Here is a 26,567-nt window from a genome sequence, read left to right as displayed (position 1 = left end):
TCCCGCCTGCGCATGCGGGCTGCGCTCCGCCGGGGGTGGAGGGGCGGGACACCGGTTGCTGCCTCCCCGGGGGCCGTGCCGGAGTCGGGAGGAAGGGAGATCCCGGTGCCGCCGCTGTGCCCCGGCCCGCCCCCGAGAGCTGAGGTGCTACCGCCGCGAGAATTTTTAGCTGAGGAAATCCGCCCCCCGCGGCTCGCCTGGGCCCGGCCGGGGGCGCTGTGCCAGTGTTGGGCGGGCGGGCACCTGCCCTGGCCAAAGACAGCCCCGGGCCGGGCCGCACCCCTCCCCACCCGCCCTGAGGTCCGGCGGCGGGCTGCCTCCCGGGGACAGCGCCGGGATTAATCCATTAGCGGTTACAAAGGTCCCCGCAGGTCTCGAGTGGCGGTAACCGTAGAAGCGCTGGCAATTACGGCCGGTTTGCTGTAGCGCTTCCGCACCGCACCTGTAGCTTGAATTACACCGCTGGCCTCAGCCCCGCAGCGCCCGGGCCTGCCCGCCTGCCGGGAGCTGCCTGCGTCCCCTCCTGATTCGGAAGATTCGTACGGGACACCGCGGCACCGCGGCACACACACCGTCAGTGCACCGCGGACAGCGGGCCCGGGGCGGGAGGGCCCCGCAGCGGCGACATTTAGGGGCGGGGGGAGTCAGCAGCAGAGTCCTCAGGCCCCATTTCGTGTTTTTAATGCTTTGCCCTTTGTACGCAGCTATCTACCCACCTAAAAACCCCTGGATTCTGCTGCTATTTTTCTTCCCGTGAGGTTACAGTAAAGAACTTGATGTCATTTGAGCAGGACAATTAAACCTCCGATGAAACATCAGCCAGGCAATAGATATAGGATTACTTTCTGCAGAAACAAGCATCGCCACGCTACAGTGTAACGAAGCTGTTCGTTGCAACCATTCCAGGATGTTGGCACAGCAAAATATATTCTTGGACTTGATTTTTAACCATACAGATTAATTTCTGGAGCTTCAAAACACAATGAGATGTATTTTGAAATGCCTGCTATTCATTTGTGGATTTTGGAGCAGGAGAAAAAAAATGGGAAACGTGCCTGACTGCTGCAGAGAGGCCTTGGCAATGATTCCCTGAAACCACGAGGATGCCTGGCTGTTTTAAAAAGACTTTATTTGCCTTGGCTTCGCTCGTAAGTTTTGCATCTTTTATCTTGATTGTTGTTGCAATGGGGACCCCGAAGTGGATGACTGGAAAGATCCTTTGCAAAACAGGAGCGGATTTGGTCAATGCCACAGATCCAGAACTGGTCAAGTTCATGGGAGAAATTTACTACGGACTCTTTCGGGGCGGCAAAATACGCCAGTGTGGGTTGGGTGGGCGGCGTTCCAAATTCACAAGTAAGTACCATTTTGGTTGCATCTTTAGTCTAATGTCTAGTTCAACTTTAAAAGCACTCTATTCATTTTCTTTACAGAACTTCCAGAATGCAAATGATTATTACTAAATATATATTTGTGGCTGACTTGTGATCGTTGTGGTTTGGGATCTGAGTGTGAACATAAAATCTCTACGATTTCAGGCTAGCTTCTTTCTTCCAGTTATGATTAGCTGGCCACATTTCTGTATTTCTCTAGCTGTCCTTGCAGATGTCTGCCATAGCACATATTCCTAACTTTATTAATATGTTGAAAACATTTTTACCTTATTTTCTGGTAACTTTGGAGAGAAAAAATTGCTGAATTCTCTAAAGATGTGCAAACTCTTATAAATGTATTCCTTTTAACTTAAATTATTTTATTGAGGTCTCAAAAGCACTCAGACTTTGATCTGTACTTTGGATAATTTACAGTTTTCACACATCCTGTGCTGTAGTGAAAATTACATTTTGCACTGAAGATTTTTTTCTTCAGTGTGCAGATCCACTGCAACTTACACCAATAGGAGTGGAAGCTGCTGCAGTCTCACCCTCTCCCTGGCCCACAGCAATGCTGTCCTGCCTCATCCTTTGCAATGGCTCTGGTTGTTGTTGTAGTGAGGTAGTTCAGAAAGTGAATCTGGCCCAAAAACATAACCTACAAAAAAAATAAATTAGTTTCCCACAGGATTATGGCTAACTGCACAAGCACCACTATGAAAACTTGAAGGAAGGCAGGACTGTGAGACTTCAGAGGGAATGGAGAAAAGAAGCAGAGCAACCTCAACTTAGAGCAGCATGACCAGTTGTTAAGCTGTGATGAATTTGGACTAGTGGCTTTTACAATAACCAAGTCTTGCTCAAGCTCTGATTGCAGCTGCAGCTTCACGACATGGACACAGCAGTCACGCTCAAATGCTTTGTCTAGTGAGTTTAAATGGCTGGCAAACAGGCCATCAGGTCAAGCTCTTCCAGCCCTGCTCTGCTTCTCTTCAGAGCATTCACAAATACAGTCCCACTTCTTTCACCCTATCCTATCAGAAAGAATGAGGAAAAAAAGTAGCCAATCTCCTTTAAATCTCTGTACAACTTTCTGTACTCTTTAATAAACTTTCTGATTAATTTCTGTGTTGTAGGAGTCTCTTCTGTAGCTCCCATGTACACCAGACCCAGCTACAACCCCAGAATGAGCTACTGAAAATGCTGAACTGTTGAGTCATGAATTTTTGCATGGAATTTGTACTGTATGAATTTTTCTACATAATCTACTAGAACTCGGTCATGTCCTGATGACCAAATTGTATAACTGATATTCAGTGTGATATCTACCAGTTATTGCTGCCTACTTTTTATGTAGCTTGTTTGGATTTTTTTCTAGTTGTGCAGCATAGGAAGCAATCAATTTATTTGTTTACAATACAATGTACCTTCTTTTTAGTAACTTTCTAGTAATTAGGCAGTTAGTTCTTCAAAACATTACTGAGTGTGCAGTGCTACGCTACCTGAAGGGCTCTTCTCGATCAGCTTGTATTTTAGGGTTCTTCTCGATCAGCTTCTCTCTTTCCTGTCAGCCAGCCTGTCACTTAAAATTCCCTACTCATATTTCTTCTGATTCTGTTACTGAAGGGCTGAAGGATAAACTGAATACTCACGTGCTCCACACTTCCCTGCTGCTGGCCAGTTTGACCCTGTAATGGATTAACTGTGGCTGTGAAGACAAAACCAAGAAAGTTACTGTTCTTTAGAGATGAGCCGCATGCTGCTGAGGAAGAGCTCATGCCTGTAGCAAAACACGTGAGCACTTCACCTAAAGCCCACCCAACTGCAGTACTTTAGAAGCTTCCTGCAGCTGTAACTAAAATGCTGCCAGCTACCCAGAAGAGCATGAAGGATGAGAAACCTAGAAGGGAATATGAAAGTGGAAACCTGTGGGATTAGGATGTACGAAATTGGAGCAGATCTCACTGGAGCCAGTATTAGAGGAAGAAGAATAACATGAGAAAATTAACGCAGAAAGGAGTGATACTATTTTAGGCAGCAAAGGGCTAGACAGAAACTGGGACTATCGGACCTGAAACGAATGAGATTAAGAGCATGGGACAGTGGAAGCTCAAAAAATGGAGTTTGGGATGAGAGCAGAGGTGAAAAAGAGATCGAAAAGAATGCAACAGACAATACAGCAGCAGAGATAAAGACATTAACACAACTAGATAAATAAAACAGGACTTACAGACCCTATGTAAAGGATTATTCCTGTAGTTTGTCTGATGTAGTGACAAATAAAGCAGCATGAACTAAGCTGTGTGTAACTACCTGAATTGATCGCCTCTGTAAAAGACAGTCTTGTTTAAGTGTAATTTAAGTTTGTAGCACCAGCACGGTGTGATGTTTATGTTGTCAAGAAAAAATACACACTGAATAGATGATTTTTTTTTTCTTGACAGTTTTCCCACACATGGTGAAAAAGCTGAATACGGGCCTGCACGTGATGATTATAATGTTCCTCTGTGTGGCCATTTCCTTTTCTCTCGTCAGTTTTGCATTCTGCATTCTGAATGCAATGAAAGTTCCTTACCGGGCTATTAAAGGTCCAGCAGGAGTATGCCTTTGGAACTTCCTTGCAGGTAAAATAATTTACCAGTATTTTTCATTAGTCACATTCACACAAAATGTTAAAAAGCAAAAGTTCGTTCTCTTTTGCCTTACTAAATATCTCCTCAACCTAAGTACTTGCGAATAAAATGAAGGTAGCAGTGAATTCTCATCTATCAAACTAGAATTGTCAGACAGTATCTTGGCTTATTGTGTCTAGTCAGCTTTTTACAGGAGCTGTGAGTGCCAGTCTTTAGGCTCCATATCACTGATTAAAGGACTTTATTACAGATGCTGGTATGATGTTTGGCCATACAATAAAGACCAAGCATTTTGCAGGTGTTTAAGCCAGGCCTAAGTCTATCCGTATTCTGTGTAATGCTCACTATTGTATTCAGTAAGCCTTTCTGAAGCACAACCAAAACATTTGTCTTGTTTGACAACTTCTTTCATTTTGTTGCAGGTGGATTTACAGTACTTGCAGTCACCAGTTTTATGGCTGCTGTGAAACTTCATCATCTCACAGAAAGAATTGCCAATTTTCGGGAAAACATCTTTCAATTTATTATCTTAGAAGAACAGTTTGAAGACTCTTTTTGGCTTTGTGTGGCAAGTGCCACAGCACATGCAGTAAATTTGCTGCTAATAGCCATTAGTGGGATTAATTTCCCTAAAATTAGGACTAAAACAGAAGAAGCAAATGTTACAGCAGAAGATATCATGTACTAATAAATCTACACAAAACTACTTTGGTCAAGGAAACTGTCATGATAGAAACAGCTTCAGCTTTTGATTTGGATGGATGATTTTGGTATAAACATGAGTGAAGATGTCACTTGTGAAAATCTGTAGTATTTTTTAAGGTCAATCTACAATACCAGCAATTAACATGTGTTGGAAAGCGGGAAAATCAAATGCTACAAGTATCGTCATTCTCAAAACTGACCAATATCTGCAGTGAATATATGCTGTTCGCAGTTTTTAGTAAAGTCACACTTTGAGATATTTTAGAAAACTGAGGTGAAATACGATTTCACTGAAACAAAGTGTCTTTTTTTTTGTTTAGAAAGAAAATACACGTATCACAAAAATATGTGTATCTTTGATAAGATAGTGTTATTTCAAAACAGAAGGAAGGACGTTTGCCAATTGCAGTCACAGAATTATCTGGAAAATGTTGAGAGGGCCATATGAGGTATGTTTGATGACGTTATACTGCATTGAAAAAGAAGACTTCATAATCTGTGAGGCTAAAGTTAAGGGGAAGCACAGGCTAAGTATGTGTGAAATGTTTTTAAAACAGAAATTATCAAATCTCACAAAGAAGTGAGATAAGTAAAGTTTATGGGATGCCAGTAAACTATGAAAAATTATTAGCTGCAAGATGAAGGTTTCATTGCAGCTTCTGGAAGTAAAGTAAACAGAATGTAAGTAATAGTGCTTTTAGATAACCTGGAAAATAATAATCTGACAGATTAATGGTCTTCAGAACCCTGTCAAATCTTGTTTCTCTCTGAAATCAGGTAAAAGTGATGTATGATGAAACAGTATTAAAATGAATTAAAAATGGTTAAATGGATGGAAAAGTTAGTTTGGTAGGAAGTACCAGAATTTTGACAGGCATTCAACCAGTTTTTGGGTTATAAGTAATAAATATTTCAGAGAAAGTAATATGTCATTAAGCATGCAGTTTTTGGAATTTGACTACTGTAGTGAACACATACTAACCTACATGTAACAGAAGAATGTCTTTGAAATAATGAAAGAAGTTATCATCTAAATTAAACAAATTATTTTTCAGTCAGTTACTCTTCATCAGACTGCTAGGTTGTGTACCTCTATTCTTGTGGAAAGCATTTTGAAAAAAAAAGTCATTTTTTAGAAAATTAATTCAAAGTGTTATAAGAACATGTCAGGATATACAAGAATTCCTTAGTTTTCATTTGAAAAGACTTCTTCACAAAAATAGTACTGTAAGGGTTAAGTATTTTCAGAAACATCTAAAACCATCTTTTATGTACCCAAATTACTAGTGTTGTCACTGAAGTGTGCAGAATACTCAGTAAACAAAGTTCCTAGAATAAGCTGATATTCAACGTGTTTGCTGATTAGGCCACTTATTTAGATATTTAAATAAGGACTTACGACTCAGCTTAAGCCTATGAGTTTAATATACTCAGCACAGATACTTATTTTCCATGGTTTTTTTGTTTTCATCTAAAGACCAATTAAAACATACGGTTTATGCAGTAAATTCTACTTTCATTTGGTATTCTTAGAAAATCAGTTTTGCCGTTGTAAAACTTTATTCAGAGTACTCTTAATTTACACAGCAGACACAGATCACTATGTTGACTAAATGCTTCAGCAGTGCAAGCTCTGTGTGAGGTAATAAATGAAAATTATTTATGTCCTTGTTATGGTTTAACCCCACTTGGCAATTGAGTACTACGCAGCCACTCACTCAGTGCCCCCCCCCCCCCCCGACTTCCCCGAGGGATGGAGGAGAGACTGGAGAAGAAAGGAAAACTTGTGGGTTGAAATAAAAACAGATTACTAGTATAGCAGAGGAAGAGAAAATTATAATTTTATATACATGTAAATGATAATAATAACAACAATAATAGAATATACAAAATGAATGATACACGATTTCTCACCACTCGATGACGGATACAGCCCGTCCCAAGCAGAAATCATGGAACGAAACCAAAAGTGATCTCAGAACGATCCTGAACAGCGAGAGAAAGAGTGAGAGCACCAGTGCCCACCAGCCAACACCCCTTGTATACTGAGCGTGATGTCTGTGCTATGGAATACTTCCTTTGGCCAGTTGGGGTCAACTGTACTGGCTATACCCCTCCCCGCTTCCAGCACCTGCACATTAGCAAAACCTGGGAAGCTGGCAAAGTCCTTGATCTCTTAATATCAACTACTAACATCAGTGTATTACCAACATTCTTGGCATACCAAATCCCATACTAAATCCAAAACACTGCAGCTGCTGGGACAAAAATCAGCTCCATCCCAGCCAAAACCTGGACAGTCCTTTTCAGCACATATGCAGCAAGACCAGCAGTCATTTGGCAGTCAGTGGCCTAGTTTCGGAGGAAATGTTATTAGCCAAAGTCAACCCACAGATGAAACGCGCAGTGTTTGTTACTGTAGCCTGTACCATCTCTGGTTTTGGCCCTAAGAGGTTAGCAGGATTATGAGTGAAGCAGAAATCTGTGAGGGTGCTTCTGCAATAGGCCCTAATAATTTATCTTCTTCAAGACAGTGTTAGCCACTGGTTTTTTTAGGAGCACTAAATTTTTTTAAAAGTCCCATAAAAATTTAAGACAGCTGGAAAGTTTTGATGAGTCTAGAGCACTGTTACAATTTTAACATAAAGGAGACTACATAAGGCAGAAAACGTGATTCCTAATTTATACCACCCACTTACTTCACTGTTCTTCTTTCCCTTGTACATCATAAAATACTTTCAAAAATGTTGAACTTGACATGTGTTATCTATTTTATTTACACATTTGCATTTTAGTTATGCTTCACATAGTGTATCTGATCATATGCATGCTCAACATGTGGAAATGAAGACTTCTTTGGGAGTACGTTTAACGTTGGAAGATTTGAAATCCCAAATGCGAAAATTTATGAGGAATGTCTGCCCAGAACTTTGAAGAGATTATGGGTCAAACTCTGTATTTCCATAAAATTAAAGACAACTTCATATACCCTGAAAACACCCACTTAATTTGTACATGCAGAATATATAGAAGCTCCATGCAGGACATAGAGAAGCTGTGGAGCCATTCTTCAAAGAATGAAGAAACTGTTCATAGTGTGTAAGAGCGTCTCCAAAATAAATGAAGCTAAAAACTAATTACCACTTTGATTTTTAAATTATGTTATGATTTAATGTTAAAAAATGTAATTTTGCAAAATAAATCAAAGTGGATGGAATTTCCCTCAGTCATGGTCTCCGAGTGCCACTGTCCTTAACAAGACGTGTTGTGTCTCTCTGTACCACTTAATGGAAAAAGCCGTTAGGTGGGAACTGCAAAATACTCTTGGAGAAGAATAGGCCCAGCTACCCTTCTTCATCATGTTTTGCTGACATAACAGTGTACGTTCAGTTACAGATGCGTGGAAAGGCAAACTGTCATACATAGTGTCATAAGGTGTCAGATTCTCATGTTTAAAAGCAAACGCGTTGTAATCTGTTTCACATTTCTGAAAATAAAGGAAAATAACCCAAAACGATTCTGTACCACGTGACATTAAAATCCAGTGCATGTTGAGTGCCACTGAAACTCTGTGTCTTCGTCCCGATGATACAGTGTCAGCAAACTCCACAGTTCTTTGCCATACAGTGCTTTTGCTAGAGAAGCATAAATCTACTGCTGACCTGACACTGCTGACCCAGCATTCTGGGGTGAATTTTCTTAGTAAAATATAACCACAGTCATTCTCACTGGTCTTTTATTTTGACTTACACTTTTTAATTTTCTTTTTTTTTTTTAATTTGACTCTGGGATTGTTATTGCTTTCTCTTACAACCTAATCAACTCCTAGACAGAAACTCTGATATTATGCAAGTAACCCACCGCCCTACATGGAAACTACTGTAAATTTGTTGTCTTTGCATTTGCAATAAAGCTTTATTTTTTCATAAACCATTTAATCTTCAATATGGAAATCAAATACCCTGTACGCGTACCAGGACCGGTGCGTTTAAGTCTCTGGAAGCCCACAGGAGAAGCTGTTTCATCCCCAGCAGCGTGTGCGAGCGTTTATCCAGAGCCCACCACAGGAGGGCAAAACCTCCATCCACCGCAGTCCCCTACGCCCAGTTTTGTCAGCTGCTCCGCCTCCCGCCCCCCTCCACCGCCTCCCCACCGCGGGCACCGCCCCGCCCGGCGCCGGCTGATGAGGCGCTCGCCGCGCCGCCCTGGCCGCCCGCTGCCCGCCATGCTGCTGCGCTGGGTGCGCCGGGCGGCTGCGCGCCGCCTCGGCCGGGATCTGCCCCTGGCCTGCAGCTGCTCGGCGCAGGGGCCGTCGCCGCGGGGCTACGGCCGCCAGGCGGGCGGGAAGGTGAGGGGGCGGCTGTGGGCGCGGAGTGTCCCTTCCCCCTGCCCGCGTCCGCAGCTCACGGCTGAGCGTGCCCAGTGCCCAGCTTTGGGGCCGCCCTGTGCCCCTCCAGGTCCAGCCCGGGGCTTCACCCCGCAAACCCGGGGCGCTGTGGTGGGTGCTCTGCCCGCGGCGGAGCCGTGCGGGGCCGCCCCGCAGAAGCTCCCCGTTTGGGGCAGAGCCGTGCCCTGCCCCGGTTCCGCACTGTCCTGCCCGGGGGCTCCAGTCGGGAGCGGTGCCGCTCCCTGCGCTCCGGCCGGAGATCAGCGTTTGCAGGGGAGGGGAAGATCTTTTGTACTTAAAATTACAGACTGAAAGAGCTTTTGTCTCAGTGTGTTAGGCAAAAGTATTATAACTTCAGTTACGCTGTATCCGAGTTCTTTGTCATGCTTAAAATTAGTGGTAGTAGTTTATCCTGGTTTACCAGTTTTGCTCTGCATCCTGTTAGATAAATAGGTAAACTGAGATGAATACAGCAGTAGCTATGGTTTGAACAGCATGCTGCTTGTCTTTCAGGTGGGTCTTGAAGTTTCACATTGTTTATATTAATGCACATCCTTTTTTAGGGTCTTGTTCTGGGAATCTACTCGAGTGAAAAGGACGAAGGTGCTGCCCAGTTCACTAGTGCAGGAGATGCTTTCAATAGTCTTGTGTCTGGAAAGCTGAGAGAACTTCTGTCCATGTAAGTGTTTGATAAGCTCCTGAAATGGATTGAAGTACCTACAAACACCAATAAGAATGATCTTTTTTATCATAATTAGTGTTTGTAGCCATACCACTTCTCAGGCTGGTGTTTGCTTCTGCCAGGCCAAGCAGTTTGGAGGGGAGCTCCTGTGGAAAAACCAAGCACTGAGGAAAGAGATGCAGAATGTTCATGGGGACTGTCCTCTGTGAATCAGCACTGAGCCAGGTGTCCCCCGTATGGTGCTGAGGAGCACTGTGTGCTTGCGGAGTGAATGTAGTACTATAAGGTTTATCACCAATAAGGACTTCTTTATTGAAAGAATCCTTTTGTGTCCTAGATGTGGGCCACCTTTGAAGAAAGGCAAAGTACGGATGTTCCATGGTTTGCATCAGGTATGAACCTGGGATTTTTGTGTGCATAGTGACTAACGTGTGAGGTGTGCCCTTACATCCTCTTCTAAGCTGAGTTCGCTGCTGTGTTTGTATAAATGCTCTGCACTCCTTCCCCCTCTCAACAAAAGATGTGATTCTTGGTGAAACCTCTTGTTCTGCCCTCCCTCTGCATGGCCTTTTGCACAATCCTGTACTCCCTCTGCTGTGCTGCAAATTGAGAAGATGTAAACAAATCTTCTCCAAAGGTGGCGTGCTCTGAATAAGCTTACTGAATGAGCTGAAGCACTACAGTTCTGTATAAGACTTCTACTGCGCCTTCTGTGTTCAGGAGGAGGGAGTGCACGAGTAGGTACCGGTATGTGCGCAGACCTTCCAGACATGTCAGTTCTAACACAAGGTGGTCCCATCACAGGTTTTAAAAGTCATATGCTTGAAACCTCTGAAAACAAGTCATGGGACTGTTCTTCCAGCACAGACATAATACACCATAAGGGTATGAGATGGGCATTCATCTGCTTGAAGTTAAGTTTTTGGTGTCATTTGAGAAGCCCTGATACATCTAATGCACCTACATGGAGCTGGTAAATATGGTACGATTTGTACCTTTTTGGAGTAGTAGCTAGAGGCTAGGCAGACATGTAATATGACACTATGTGTCCCTGTGTAAGTAAATGAGTCTTACATTAGGGCTATTTAAATGATTTAAAATAAATCAATTTGTAGTGAGTATTGCCTACTATGTATAAATTCCTGTGCAGAGACCCCAGACAGGTGATAGCAAGGCTCTTGGAAATTTCATGGAAGTTGAGTCTGCTGAAGGTCCCATTATCCCAGTTCTGCACACAGGATGACGTGAGTAGGGAATCTCTGCAAGAGAAGGCAGTAGGATTTGGCCTTACTTCTAAGTGTGTACAGTAATGATGACAAAGTGTTAACTTGAATCACTGATCTTCTGGAAAGCTAACACTAGTTTCAGCATCTTGTGGACTGAAAGACTTCACTGCGGTGTAGCAGTTTGAAAGCTGGTTGTTAGAATCTGACAGAGCAGCTATTTGTGATGGAAGGGAAAGCCTAAGATTAACTTATTTTTTCTTCAGAGCAGTGGGAAATCTTCATATATATAACCTTGAGTTTTTATACAAATTTGACTTCATTCTTAAAATGCTCTTTTAATCTTTGTTATTTCTTCCTTTCTACCTTCCACTTGCAGCTTATAAGGCAAGCATTTAGTCTGCTGTGCTGCATTGCTTTCTTGAGTTCTGGAGCTGTGTACTTTTGTGCAGCTTTGGTTTGTTACCTGGCACATCACGCCAGCTCAGCTCCTCCTGAGCTAATAGGCTCAGCCTTTGAAGTGATTTTATTTCCTTGAACATAGTACTGTGTCAAAAAAAAGGTTACACTTCTTCGTCTCAGTTCTGGCCTTTGTTGCAGCTGGAAAGCTGGATCTGCTTTCAAAGGACTTGCCCTTAGAAGTATTAGGTTTGCTATGTGTTGAGCGTAGAGCCCTATCCACTGCAGTACACGTAGTTACTTACCTGGACAACAGAACAACTGGTTGCATGCCTGTGGCAAATGATTGGGAGTGCAAGACAGTGGCCCCATACTGGCACTCTTAGCGTAGAAATGTGCGTGACAGAGAGAAAGCGCTGAATGTTGTGCTTGGTTTGGTTTGGAAAGTAAAGTCTTTTTAACAACTCTCTACTGTGGCTGTAACAATGAGGAAAGTGAATCCATTTGTGTGTCGGCTTCATCTAGGACTTTCCAAGTGTGGTGGTAGTTGGCTTGGGTAAGAAGAATGCTGGAGTAAATGACCAAGAAAACTGGAATGAAGGCAAAGAAAACATTCGTGCAGCTGTGGCAGGTTGACTATTTTTTAATTTTTTTAAGCATTTTGTCTATAAAACTATTGCAATGGTGCAGCATGTTCCACTTTTGAAAAGGGAGTCTAGATATGATTTTGTTTTGAAATGCAAAACCTACTACATTTACTTGTCATTGATATTCATTAAGTTTTTCCTTAGCGAGGAAGGAGTTATGGGGCATGTAAATCAATCTGCAGACAGGTAACGCCAGTTATTTATACAAAATAACTTTTCTAGACAGTGTGATGTCAAAAAGACACTTGTTTAATTACTACCACTCTGAAGCCAGAGAGCATCACTGATTCACTTGCTGCTGACACTGTACTTCAGTATGCACATGTATTTACTTTTGCCACTTAGTTTGTAATGGAGATTTTTGTTATAAACTGGTATCTTTCACAGCATAAGGAGTATGATTCAGTTTGCTATCTCCTGTAGGCAGAGGAGGCCTCTCTGTCTTAATCAAGGATGACTGCGGCATCTAAGTGTGTATACAACAAGAATAAGAACAGTTCTCACTGCCGAGTTTATAATCTGAGACTGGAGGTCAGTCACAAATGTATGACAGCTGTATGTCCAGAGTGTCCACGTTGCTTCACCAGCTGCCAGAATATTGTTAAATTATTTGGGTACAAAGGAGAATTTATGGAATATATAATTTTGTTTGCTTGGTTTTTTATAAAAGTGTGTATAAACTCATTTGGAAGAAAAGACCAGTCATATATTCTTAGCAAAAAAACCTAAATTAAAGCAACTTTTTGCTACCTAATCTATAGCACTCCAGAATGATAGAGCTTTTCTTTCATATAGAGTGAGCTTAAAGGAATCAGAACGACTGTGCACTTTCCTTTTTATTCTCGTGAAATGTCTTAATTGTGACAATTCATCAAGTGACACTTAGTCAAGATTTGTCAGTATATAGTAATTAGCATTTGTACTTATTCTACTGCATGATCTTTTAAATTGATTTACTTAGGTATCTCAAATCAAACTTACTTTTTCCTTGAAATGTCATATTGATCACCTCAGACACCTGTTTTGTGCAATACTCAGCCTACTAGTTCTGTATTGTATTTTTCAGCTGGCTGTAGACAGATCCAAGATCTAGAGATCCCTTGTGTTGAAGTAGACCCCTGTGGAGATGCTCAAGCGGCTGCAGAAGGCGCTGTCCTTGGATTGCATGAATATAACGAGCTGAAGCAAAAAAAGAAACCTGTAGTTACTCCTCAGCTTCATGGAAGGTGATGGCAAAAGGAAAGCTTGCCCATTTATCTGTTTATTTATAAAACTGTGTGCAGGCTTGTGTGTGAAAAAAAACGTAAGACAGAAAGAATAGGGCTAGCAGCAATATCCCTCTTAACTCCTCCTACTCCTTTCAATTTTCTGAAGTATTTTAGATCTCAAGTATATGTTTTGTTAGTATGCCATCTTCTGAGGTTAAAGGTAAATAAATGCTGCTTGACAGAAGAGAAGGCCCAGGATAAAAATAAAAGTAAAAAACTTACTTGAAGCATAGTTGTGACGTGAAAGGACTTTTGTTGGTATTGCATGACAAAATTGTGGAGCAGAGGCATAAATGTATAAATCCTTTTGAGAACTGGGAAATTCTAATTGACACCAGACTGTGCCATGATAGATACATTTTACATAGTTCACTTATTATATTTTAATTTACAGAATATAATGCAAGAAGGGAAGCTTGGGTGCTTCTGGCCTCTAAATAGACATTACTGTTAATTGAGAGCAGAAAGTAATATCGGAGCTTTTGGTTCAAGAACAAATTTTATTAATCCACTGTTACTTTATCAGAGGGGACTTTGGACCTTCCATATAAGATATTCTGTCATGCAGAGGAGATGTATTTCCCATATGTACTTTCATACAGGAACAAGTCTTTTCTTATGAGGAAGTTGGTGAAATAAATAAAAACGTCTCAATTCAAGCATGTCTTGATAAGCTAACATGCAACACTCTTCCCATTTGTAATACAGCAGATAGTTGGGGAGCCAATTATGTTTATATTAAATAAACATTTCCTGAAAACATAGATGGTCCTATGACCACTTATGACACTGGAAGTAGTTTTTGCATATAATAATTCAGGTTGGAAAGGCCCTCTGGAGATCACCTAATTCAGCTCCAGCTTGGATTAGGGACAACCTGGAAGTTATACACAACTTTAAAGCTCAGTCAGGTTGATCAGGCCTTTGTCTAGTCCAGTTTTGAGTATCTCCTGAGAAGGAAATTCCATAGCCTCACTAGGCCATCTGTTCTACTGCTTAACTGTGCTCATTGTGATTTTTTTTTTTTTCTTTATGTCCTATTGCAGTTTCCCTTGTTGAGTCTTGAGCCCATTGTCTCTTATTCTCTTACTGTGCAGCTCTGAGATGTGCCTGTGTTCATCTTCTCTATAAACTCTATTTAAGAGTAGAGGAAAGCCTGCAATTAGATCTTTAGGTGAAACAAACGCAGTTCTCGTAGCTTCTCCTTATAGGCCACGTGCGCCAGCTCCCTACCCTTCTTAGGGGACCTCCTTTGGACTTGCTCCAGTTTATTTTGGTTTGTATTCAGGAACTTAAAAGTGGATGTAGCTGTATGCAGCCAAAAGGGGTAGCCAGGTGCAGCCTCACAAATGCTAAGGAGGTAAGTAATTATTTCCCTTAACATGCTGGCTGTGGTGTAATCCAAGCCAGTACGTGGCTGGCCTTTGTCCCTGCAGTAATGTGCTGCTTACTCCTGTTGACTTGACCACCAGGTTCTTCTCTGCAACTTTGCTTTCTGCCTAATCAGTGTCTTGCCTGACTGTTGCATAGAGTTCCATCCTGGGTACAGGACTTTATGCCAGTCTTTGTTAAAATTTCACAGTGTTCCCTTTAGTGCATTCCTTCAGCTTGTCAAGGCCCCTATGAATGGTGGCTCTACCCTCCCTGTTTCAACTGCTCCCTGCAATGTGATGCTGTTCATGAACTTCTGAGGGTACACTTCATTGTCTAAGTTGTTGTATCAGCCCCAGTATCAGCCCTTGAGGAACACTCCACACAACTGCCAGCTAGATCATGAATTGTTGTCTGCTATCTTCTCAGCCCAACAGTTCTTCCAGTTTCACACACATTTTGTAGTCCACACCTCCAGTTCATGTTTTCTAAATTTATCTGCAAGGATTCTATGTGAAAACCTTGCTAAAGCCAAGATAAATGACATCTACTGTGGTCTTTGTACCACTTTTTATCATAAGTCAAGCAAGTTGGTCAGGCCTGCTTTGCCGTAAATAAATCCATGACTGTTCCCGGTGATCATCTTATTCTTCAGTTACTTGAAAATAGCTTCCAAGATTACTTTCTCCATAAACTTTTAGGGGATTAGCCTAGGATAAATGGTTTGTAATTCTCTATATCCTCCTTGCCATTCTTAAAGATGAGGACTTGTCCTTTTCTAATAATCAGAGACCACATCCAGTTCCCGTGACCTTTCATACTGAAGGAGACCAGGCTTGCAATACTGCCAGCCAGCTCCCTCTGTACCCTCAGATGTACCTTGCCTCCTACCAAGGACTTGTGTATGTGCAGCTTCCTTAAACGGTCCTAAGTGTATCCTCCTCTGCCATGGGTAGTACCTTTCTTCCCCAAACTCTGTTACTAAGCCCAAAGAACTGAGGAATCTGGAAGAAGACCTTAATAATTATTGACCGATGCAAAGCAGGCATGGAGAATTTCAGTTTTCTCAGTGTTTCCTAGATTGCCTGCCTCGTTTGGCAATGGGACAGCATTATTCCTGTCCTTCCTTTTGCTGATGACGTACCTGTTGGAAGTCCTCTTGTTGCTTTTCCCACTTCTTGCCAGTTTCAATGTCAGCTGAGATTTGGCTTCTTAATTCCATCCCTGCATATCCAGGCAACGTGTCTAGATTCCTCCTTCACTGTGCTGCTCTTCTGAGAGGCAGAATCCAGTTTAATGACCTGCTTTGTGGTATCTTTTAAAGAAAATAAGCCTTTCAGTTCTGTCTCAGTAGAATGCAAGTTTTTGTACTGGTAGTGTTGTGAAGTAACTGGAGATACATCCCAATTTCCTATGCAGGCAGCTCTTTGAACATTTGCCTTGTCCTTCACCAGTCAAATGCCTTGAGTGCACTGTGAAATGAGATGCAAATCCCACTCTTATCACATAATCATATTTCAGTAAAGCAGGAAAGAGAATTGGAGGCTTTGTATGGTAAATAAAAACTTTCAGGGCTGTTACAATGAATGTGATTACAAATTTTGGAAGGGACACTAAACCTTGTGCTTAAGGATTTAAGCCAATCTCTGACTAGTAAGGATTAGGACAAGACCTAATGTATTCGATAATTTTACATCTGTTTACTCTAAGATTCTTCTAGCTTTCTGTGAGGCATTTGGCACTGACTAGAACCAGAGGTGAGCTACTAGACTAGATGCACCTTGGATATCGTCCTGAAGTTCATGAAGATTACAATGACATTCTTAGTTGCCCCAAATTAGTGATACTGCATTTTCAAACGAGAGAACAGATGGATGCTGACAATATCTTACTTTTGCAAATGTTTATGATTCTGATAATTGTATGGTGTTGTTTAGTGCTGAAAGTGAAGCCTGGCAAAAAGGTGTTATCTACGCTGAGGGTCAGAACCTCGCTCGGTATCTTATGGAGGCTCCAGCTAATTACATAACTCCAATCAAATTTGCTGAACGTATTGAACAGAAGCTCAGAAGTTTCAGCAATGTGAAGGTCCATGTAAGGTAAATTCCATTGAAATGATTCCTCTATAGGGTAAGATACTTTCCAGGCTATTCAAATATGCAGTATGCTCTTATTTTCACTCTGCCCCTTCGGGTGACAAAAGCAGGGGATGTTTGGCAGGTATGAAAGGTGCCCAGACTGCAAGCTACTCTCAGTATTAGAAGGTGAGCTTCCAGTTAGCAGAGTAAGCGAGATACTGTGATACAGTAAAATGATTAACTATCAGCCATGCAGTCAATTACTGCTTAATTGACACATATACTGTGAAAGAGGAAGCCTGATGAGGACTCGGTGAAAAGAGGGCAAATACCAGGTACCTTTTTTGTAATACCTTTTTGTTTTTTTTTCCCAAGTGGATTTTATACATACCTTTGCTTTTTTTTTTTTTTTTTTTTTTTATTTGGATGTGGTAATTAAATGTCCTCTACTTACTGCTGTTATTGTTGGGGCTTTTTTTTAACTTAAAAAAAAAGAGAGATGGAGTCGTCAAAGCCCTTGCAGTTGAATGTGCACAGCTAAAGCTTCTTGCCTCGGCACTTCTAGTTACTGCATTTCAGTGGAAATAGGCTAACGGGTTGTGCAAGTGTTGGAGGCTGTTTTGTTGAAAAGCGAAAGACTGCGGGAAATCACCTTTGCCTATATTAACCCTCTTGATAGCAGAAAGCATTACTCCGTATGCCTTCAGAGACTGCAGCCTCATGGCCAAGTGAAAGTTTAATGTTTCTGATGCAGAAGGTGTAGAACGTTTGTTGTTTGTTTTTGTTGTGGTGGTGGTGTAGTTTTTTTAAACAAGGCAAAGCAAAAACCAAGCAGCAACTTTGAGGCACTATTTTTTTTTTGTTTCACAAAAAAAAATAATAATGGTTGGATTTAAATGATGGTTTCCAAAATAACCAACTAAAATGGAATTAATAATTTTTGTACAAACCTTCAAGATTTGTGATCTCTTTAAAACAAACAAAGAAAATCAGCTTAGTCAAAGTGTTCAATTGAAAGAAAAGGAAAAAAAAAAAACCAAACACTTTTATTTCAGACCGGAGTCTTGGATAGCAACGCAACAGATGGGAGCATTCCTGAGTGTAGCTAAGGGTTCGGCTGAACCTCCCGTCTTTCTGGAGATTCACTATTTGGGTGGTGCTAATACAAATGACTCCCCGTTGGTATTTGTAGGAAAAGGAGTTACATTTGACAGGTATGTATGCTAATATTTTAATGACTAAGGGAGGAAAAATGTCTTCCTGCTACACATGTTCAACAAGGAGATGCTTTTTATTTGCTCAGCACATCTTTGAATGCCGTTCCAGTGAACTTGCCCTATATAGTAGACTGTGCTGCCTTTTCTGAGGAGAAGACAAGCTTGAGTGGTTGGACGAAGTAGGAATTGATATGCCCTTGTCTTGTAAGGGGAAAATGGAAATTCGGGGTGGAGAGGAACAAAGAACTTGCTTTTTTAAATTTTTTTTTTTTTTTTTGCCTGAGCAAACCTCCGGATGAGGAATTTACACGTTTAGAACTGCAGTCTGTCACTGGACATCTAGGTCATGCTTAAGGAAAGCGAAAATAATTCATTCTTTGCAGCAATTCCTTATAACTGCTTTTCATGTCACATAACTACTGAAGAATTTGATCAGTCTGTTCCCCTTCCATATGCCAATTTTACCAAGTGCACTATTTTGTTCTTGTTTTCTGCTCTTTTGCTATTATGAAGACCATTGAGTTAGTCTGCTGCAGGTTACCTGGATTTTTATGGTGGCCTAATTATGACAAAATAATTCAGGGGCATATTTTATGTTAAATGAAAACCCAGATACCTTGCTTTCAGTATGCTTGTTAGGATGTTGCAGGAATATTTGAAAATGCATTTACTGATACTTGGTGCTAAAACATAGTCATGGACAGAATATTATCAATGTATGCAGCTTTCAACTCCTACATGTTGGATGAGATTTGTTCTGTTAATTCCAGTGGTGGCATTTCACTGAAGCCATCATCAGGAATGGATGCAATGAGAGCAGATATGGGAGGAGCAGCAACTGTCTGTTCAGCCATTGTGACAGCAGCAGCTTTAAATCTACCTCTTAACATAATTGGTAAGTATGTTTATGTAAGAATTAAAAATCTTAATTTTACAATATTTCTTTCTGACAAAGTGATTTTCTAGTATCAGCACTGGTAACAGTCTTACAGAAATGCCAGACTTGCAGACTTACTTATCTCAGCTTCTCTTCTACTTTTACTTGCTTATCAAAAATTACTAGCTTTGGTGGAATAAAATATTTCAACACTGAATTAAAATTTTGAAGGCGTGATTTTTAGATCTTAGGTGAGAAATGATTGTCAATAAATTTATTTTCAACATCTTTTCAGAAGTTCTGATCCTTCATTACAAGAAGGAATGTGGGTATCTGTAAAAGCAATTAAAAATGAGAAGGAGTTAGCTGTGGTATCTCCATGAGTGTTTGCCACAGCTGAACAGGAGGGGGATCAGCTTTTGTTTCCTTAGGTGACTATCTCAGCAGAAATGGAAAACAAACAAAAAAAACCCCTGGTCTGCTGATCCTATTTTTAAGTATAAGCTGTGCTTATATTTTTTGTCAAAAATGTTGCACAGAGAAAATTAAATGAGCTGATTCAGGAACTGTGGCAAAATCAGTTGCTGATGACATGTTATTCATTCTAGGATAAGTTTTATGTTTGAGAACCTTGACTTTCAGGAAACGAATATTTTAGTCACTTTTATACTTCAACCAGTAGAGGGCAGAGAAATACACATCCTCACGACCATTCCTCACTTAAAAGTATGCAATGGGAAGGGCTAAATCCGTGGAGCAAAAGTTTCTGTACGTAATTCCACTGAAATGGGGTGGTCTGCAATTCGCTTATTCTTTGTGCCAGGAGCAGGTTTTTCCTGTGAATGGTGGAGTGCCGTTCATCCCATTATCCCATTCATAGTTGGAGTTTTGATGCTGACTGTCTTTTTGCTGCTCTGGCGAGTCCTTGGACCCCTTTTGACATTACACAATGTTTATTTACAATAACCGGAGCTTGAATGGCTCAGAGTGTTAATTTGAGAAGTTTTTAATTTCACAAGGAAAGAAATCCATTTACCTGTGACTGATTATTCATATGTGGAAGACATAAGATGATATTTGTTTCTCCTCTGATCTCACTTGCCTGGGCATAAAGTAGAAGTAAATCCCACTGGTAGAATGGTGTAGGTGAGAGAACGTGGTGGTGCAACATGCAGAGGAATTTCCATGATTGAATACTGGACCACATGTCTTTCAGTAACCAGGAAAATTTGGATTTTGAGCATAAATTCAAGATGAGAATAGTACTGGTTTCTTAAGGAGGTGTTTGGGTTTATCTAAGTGTGTTTTTCTACATCTTTTCTAAGAAATAAACTAGTAATGCGCTTTTCTTTTTCTTTCTGAGGTTTGGCACCCCTCTGTGAAAATATGCCGAGTGGTAAAGCAAACAAGCCTGGGGATGTAGTTAGAGCCAAGAATGGAAAAACAATACAGGTATGCATGTGAAACTCTGACTTTGAATACCTTTAGTGAATTGGTTTAATCAATCAAGTTATGTGACTGCAGTCAGAGTGCATGTTTGAAAAGCCCCTTTAAAAAGATAAAAAGTGCAAATGTATTGTTTTTAAAAATGTAAGAAGCATGCTATTAATTAGAAATTGCTATCATCAGATTCTTTCAAATATAAATATAGATTGAAGAGATCAGACATGTTTTATAAATTGCTAGGAAAAGCTGAAAAGTACGGTCATTTGCTGAACAAAATCTTTTTTTAGCGGAAGAGGCTGTTATGATGCTCATAAACGCCGGTTCTCAGTCAGAATGAATAACATATTAATTGCTTCCAGCAGACCCCTCAGGACACTTTCCTGCTATCTCCAGTAAGACACAAGAATATTAGTTTTCTGTTGACGTAATCAAAGTCTCTACCCTGCCAAGCTGCTCTGTACAATCAGAACTCTGAGTCATAGGGGCTGTTGGTTCAAAGGAGCTTGCCAAATCCATACCCAAAATACATATTTCATATTTAGTTCAAACTGTTCCATACTCATCTAAAAGATTAAATGGTATACTGCAAGTTATTGTGCTGTAGACCACTGATTTCCTGCAGAAGTAGATGGCTTAATCAGTATTTCTCTCTGGATATCTCTCTGTGATTCTGCCACCTTTAACTTGCTGAATCTTCCAGTTCCTTGAGGTTCTTCTCCAAAAACTGGGTTCAGTTGCCCTCTGCTTTGACGGAAAAGACTGAGCACATTATTCCCCTCTCCAAGGAGAAATTTGTAAGAAAGTGCTAGTAGCTCAGAGCACATCATGCAATTAATCTTGCAGAATTCATCATTAATTTTCCCTGAAAGGGGAAACAAGCGAAGGGGCTACTGGTTTTGGTTTTAGGTTTTTTTGGGTTTTTTTTTTTTGGTGGGTTTTTTTTTTTTTGGTGGTTTTTTGTTTGTTTTTGGTTTGGTTTGGTTTTTTTTAGGGGAAAAAAGTTTCAAGATTCAAAGAGAAAGCAGTATAACAAGGAGTTGTTTCCAGGCATGCATCTGTGCTTTTTTGTGGCACCCTCTCCTGTTTTGCAGTTTCCGTTGGCCAGGTCTCTGTGCTCGCTCAGAAGTGGGCCCTGGGATTCCTGGGGCTTTGCTGGGAATGGTAACCAGCACCCTGCACTCCACTGGGGCACCTCTCCAGGCCTCCAGGCTCTTCTGAGAAGCCAGCAGCACAGAGCGCCCAGCACGCAGAGGAGGTTGCAGTGCTGAAAGATAACTTAATCTCAACTACAGATACGCTTTTATTTTATAAAATCTGTACAGCAATACTATCTTTTTTTCTTTTTTTTTAATTTTGAGTAAATTTTCATTACCTGAAGTTCTAGGGCCTGTGGCAGTGCATTTACAAATCTGACAGCTATTTAAGATAATATGTAAGAAATAAGTCAGTGAAAGGGATGTTTTCAGTTGTTAATCTTTTACTGATTTTGCTCCTGAAGGTAGATAACACAGATGCAGAAGGAAGACTGCTGTTAGCTGACGCTCTGTGTTATGCCCACAATTTTAATGCAAGGGCTATTGTGAATGCTGCAACATTAACAGGTAAGCAGTCTCCCTTCCCTGCTCATTTTGCAAGTCAGTGTGTCGTAGTTCAGCCCTGATCAGGACCAGACTACGCAGTCTCTCTCTCGCTCCACCCACCCTCTGAGAAAATAGGGGGAGATGATATAAGAAAAACTGCTTGAGGTTTGAGATAAGGATGTGGAGAAATCCTTAAAGTTACAGTTATGGGCAAAACAGACTCGACTTGGGGAAAACTAATCATTTATTACTAAAAACAGCAGGAGAATGAGACAGAGAACAAGATAACCTCCCCCCACCCCTCCCTCTTCCCAGGCTTAACATTATCTCTACCACCTTCCCCTGCCCTGAGTGGCACAGAGGGGAAGACGGAATGGGGGTTGCGGTCAGTTCATCACATGTTGTTTTACGCCGCTGCTTCATCGTCGGGGGAAGAACTCCTTACATTCCTCCTCTGCTCCATCGTGGGGTCCCTCCCACGGGCCGCAGTCCTTTGTGGAACTGCTCCGGCGTGGGTCATCTCTTCCACAGGGTGCAGTCCCTCTAGAACAGCTGTCCCAGCGGGCCCTCCACGGGCCACAGCCTCTTTCAGGCCTCCACCTCCCCCAGTGTGGGGTCCTCCACAGGCTGCAGGTGGATCTCTGCTCCTCTGTGGGCCTCCATGGGCTGCAGGGGGACAGCCTGCTCCACCATGGTCTTCACCACAGGCTGCAGGGGAAATCTGGCCAGGAGCAGCATTACTCCTCCCCCTCCTTCTGAACTGACCTTGGCGTCTGCAGCCGTTCCTCACAACAGGCAGGCAGATGCCTCTCAGGATCCTTTTTACATCTCATTCACATCTCATCTCCTCTCCACTTCTTGCAGCCAGGCCAGGCCGAGTTGGGCCCAGTCAGCTGCCTGGTGAGAGGCCAGAGGGTGAGGCCTGTAAGGCCCACAAGGTTTGTGCCTTCCCCCTCTCTGCCCCCGCTCAGCTGCTTCACATCTTCTCTTCTTTTTTTTTTTTTCTGTTCTCCTTCTCAAATACATTATCGCAGAGGCGTTATGGAACGTTCTGCTACCAATCGGCTCGGCCTTGGCCAGCAGTGGGTCGGCCCTAGGCCTGGCTGAGTCCACTGAACAAAGGGGAGCGACTTCTAGCAGTTCCCTACACAAGCTGCCACCTTAGGCACCCCCTCAAACAAAACCAGAACACAATTCTTTGTCTCTCTCATTAATTGGGCTGTGGATTAGTTGCACTATGTGTATAAAGCCAACCTGAATTTGAAAGCAACGGAGATGATTTTACATGTTGTAGGACAACATCGGCGCAGTTTATGCTCTCACAACCTGTACAGCTGCACCCTGTCTCTAGGACTGGGGAGGGTATTGGCATGCAGGGTACGCGCTCGGTGATGTGGATGAAGTTGGGCTGGCCCAGCCAAGCTGGAACTAAGAAGAATGGGAAAACCTAAGCAGACGTTGATGTTTCTGCACGATGTTTTCCAGTGCTTCCACTTCTGAGCTAAGCCTTTCCAGCTCTCGGGGCTGTATGATGCAGAGATACTGGTGTGGCTGAGGAAGCATCCTGCCGGGTCCATATGGCACTGGCCATGCTGGAGCCAGAATAGCTTCTTTGTGAACAGCTTCCTGGGTGCCCGAGCGCTGACCCACCCAGCACCGGTTCTTCCCTTGTGGGAACTAGCTCAGGTCTCCATGATTCTAGATCATAGCATAGAAGTTGTTATTATCTTCTCAGGAATTCATTTAACTGAAGTATCTCTTATTTTATGTGCAGTTTGCATGCTTTCAGGCCAAATAAAATGTGCTGTAACTGTTTCAACTCTACAGTTGTATATAAATGAGGTTATAATTTTAAATTTAAAACCAGCATTGTGTATGCATCTCTTGAACTGCAGTAACAAGCTGTCATGGGTGAAGTGACTGTGGCTGAAGTGAGAGCAAACATGAAGAGTAGTTCAGACAGGAGTCCACTGTGTTGCTTAATGAACATGCTAAGCAAAATAATTATCTTTCTATATATTCTCTGCCAGTGCTTTAAGTTATGTTCTATCAGTTTTACCAGTTCAAATGCTGGGGAAAATTTCAATAGACACAAGAGAAGCCGATTTTAGGATTGTTGGCTTATATGAAATGATTCCCATATAAAGGGCATGATAGAAGGAGTTTACTTCCAATATATATTATTCCATGTTTGGGATCCTTGGGCACAAAACAGGAAGGAGGAAAGCTCCTGTAGAAATTTATTTGACATATCATTTTGTTAAACTACCTCTTAATCACACTGAGGATTGGGTGCTGGCATTGGAGAAGCAGTTCTGTGGCATCAAATAAATATGGATGTAATCCCTCTGGTTTAGGCATGGTTTAGTGTTTTGATAAGGATTATTTTCATTTAAAGTAAATGCACATATGCTTCACAAAAATCTATGCAAGTGAAATTGGGAAAGGGAAAAAATGTCAGCTCAAAATTGGTCTATAAATTGGAACAAGTCCACTCGTATTTTCTATACGGAAACAATAAAATCTAGATTTTTTTTTTTTTTTTTAGAATACACTGCTGAATACATTGTATTAGAAATATTGCTAAGAAACATCAAGCTGAAAACAGAAAATCTAGTTTCATGAGATAAAGAATATAATTTTAATGAATTCTTGTCCTATTAGATTATGTAAATGTTTTAACAACATTTAAACTTTTATAAATACAAGTGTACTAAAATCTTTAGGTTTTGCAGACTTTAGAAATTGCTGATAATGGGATGCAGGATGCAGAGGAGTATCTCAGGTCTACTTTTGCCTTTGCTGTATAACCTTGAAGGTGTGTTTCTGTAGGTGCCATGGATGTTGCATTGGGGTCTGCTGCAACTGGAGTGTTCACAAACTCCTCTTGGCTTTGGTCTCACCTTTATGAGGTAGGCTATCTCTGTTATTATTAAATCATCATCATAATTCAGTACTAGCTGTTGTTATTGAAAAGTAGGAGCATTACTGGAAGTCTTACTTCATCCAAATCCAAAAGGTATGTTATTACAATTTGAAAAAGTACTGTTTGCTAGTACTGTATTTAATTGAAAATAATTAATTTTGACTACTAAGTACCAGCTCTCTAGTGAGGTTTAATATCATACAGCAAACAGCATGCACATCATCTCAAGGATCTGCGTCTTCTGATAACTTAGTGGATGTGCATAAGGTCTGGACTACTGACAGTAATTAGATCGTGTTAAAAATATAATTGATCTTTCTTAACAACACTGAGACAGAAAGGTCTTGTGAGTGGCTGAAGTGTGATATAAAGGAGGTCTCTGAAGGGAAGGATTTGTGTTGTCAGGAAAAAAAATGAAAAAAAACCAGTTTTACGATTTTTGCCTTTTGACTAACACTGAAGCACCTAAAAAGTAGGATTTGCTGTATTGTTCTGCAGTGTATTTCCAAATACCTAATATTATACTGACCTGAAGATTTTTAGACTGATTAAAGCTAAATAAAAATAAGCATACACAATACCAGGGCTTATAAATACAGTTAAAAAAAAAAGAAAAGAAAAGAAAAATTTGCCTGAACTATTACTATTTCTTTTTCAGGCCAGCATTTTGACAGGAGACAGAGTATGGAGAATGCCTCTTTTTGAACATTACACAAAACAAGTAACAGACTGTCCTCTTGCAGATCTGAGTAACATTGGAAAGTACAGCAGGTAAGATGTACAAATATCCTTCATGTGCCACTTCCTTTTTAATGTATTTTAAAAAAATTTTGGTGTTGCTGGTGTTGCTTTAGAAACAATACAATTTTTCTGCTTCCCACAGAGCTGGAGGAGCCTGCACAGCTGCTGCATTCCTGAAGGAATTTGTGACTGCCTCTCACTGGGCTCATTTAGATATAGCTGGTGTGATGTCCAATAAAGATGAGGTGCCGTATCTTCGAAAAGGCATGGCAGGGCGGCCTACAAGAACGCTAGTAGAGTTTGCAGCTCGATTAAGTCAAGACAGTCACAATACCTAATAAAATACTTATTCTAAAATCATCCATTCTGCCTTAAGAAAAAAAAAAAATCTTAAAAAGTATTATTCATAAATGAATGCCCCAAGTGGCTTTTCACTATGGCAATGAACTACAAATGCATTTTTTAAACCATTACTTGGGGAAGAATGTCTCAACTGTGAGATTTGTCATTCCATATTATGAAGTTTAAAATAAAAAAATACTCTGAATTCTTTGAGATGTTTAGTACCAAAACATGATGGAAAATATCTGAATTATTTTATATGTAAAGTAAGCATAATTATTGCAAACAACAAATCTCTTATTTGTGTGTGTGTGTGTGTTCTGATTGAGAGAGAATTAACAATAGATGGAGGTGATAGCTGTGCCTCAGTTTTGTGTAAATTGCAGGTGGTGTGAAAGGTAACTGCAGAGTTGTTTATAAAAATGCCATTCTAACATTGTTCCTTAGAAAAACTAAAATGGCTGTTGCTGTGTATTGAGGTAGAAATGATGCACTGTCAAACTTTTTAGGCTGTTGGAATTAGTGTGATTAGCATGGCTTCAGCACTAAATTACGTCGTGAGTCTTGAACAAGTGCCAACAAGAGTGTATCTTGCAACTTTTACATAAACTAGCGAAGGCAACTGTTTGGCGAGGTATTTTTGGGGGAACCCGCTGCCATCTGACACCATTT

At 41.1% G+C, this 26,567-nt stretch overlaps 2 protein-coding genes across 3 annotated transcripts; both read left to right on the top strand.

Moving 5' to 3' along the window:
- Positions 1-94: 94 nt before the first annotated feature.
- On the top strand, positions 95-7,913 carry CLRN2 (clarin 2). Of its 2 annotated transcripts, XM_086747010.1 has the most exons (4): positions 95-144; positions 705-1,356; positions 3,818-3,997; positions 4,429-7,913. In XM_086747010.1, the coding sequence occupies exons 2-4, from the start codon at positions 1,104-1,106 to the stop codon at positions 4,692-4,694; spliced, it is 699 nt and encodes a 232-aa protein (XP_086603136.1). In that variant the 5' UTR covers positions 95-144; positions 705-1,103; the 3' UTR covers positions 4,695-7,913. The 2 variants fall into 2 exon arrangements, with proteins under 2 accessions (XP_086603136.1, XP_010123732.1); XM_010125430.2 differs by lacking the exon at positions 95-144 and having other exon boundaries at positions 409-1,356.
- A 1,014-nt stretch (positions 7,914-8,927) lies between these two features.
- LAP3 (leucine aminopeptidase 3) lies at positions 8,928-26,201 on the top strand. The gene is made up of 13 exons (XM_086746942.1): positions 8,928-9,059; positions 9,662-9,777; positions 10,118-10,172; positions 11,928-12,033; positions 13,116-13,275; positions 16,626-16,787; positions 17,822-17,980; positions 18,754-18,878; positions 20,224-20,312; positions 21,805-21,907; positions 24,719-24,798; positions 25,471-25,583; positions 25,696-26,201. The coding sequence occupies exons 1-13, from the start codon at positions 8,937-8,939 to the stop codon at positions 25,889-25,891; spliced, it is 1,587 nt and encodes a 528-aa protein (XP_086603068.1). The 5' UTR covers positions 8,928-8,936; the 3' UTR covers positions 25,892-26,201.
- Positions 26,202-26,567: the final 366 nt, after the last annotated feature.

This window comes from Chlamydotis macqueenii, chromosome 4, assembly GCF_036417535.1.
Source record: "Chlamydotis macqueenii isolate bChlMac1 chromosome 4, bChlMac1.mat, whole genome shotgun sequence".
In the NCBI taxonomy this organism is placed as follows: domain Eukaryota; kingdom Metazoa; phylum Chordata; class Aves; order Otidiformes; family Otididae; genus Chlamydotis; species Chlamydotis macqueenii.
Note: the sequence above shows the minus strand (reverse complement) of the source record. Positions and strands in the feature narration are given on the sequence as shown.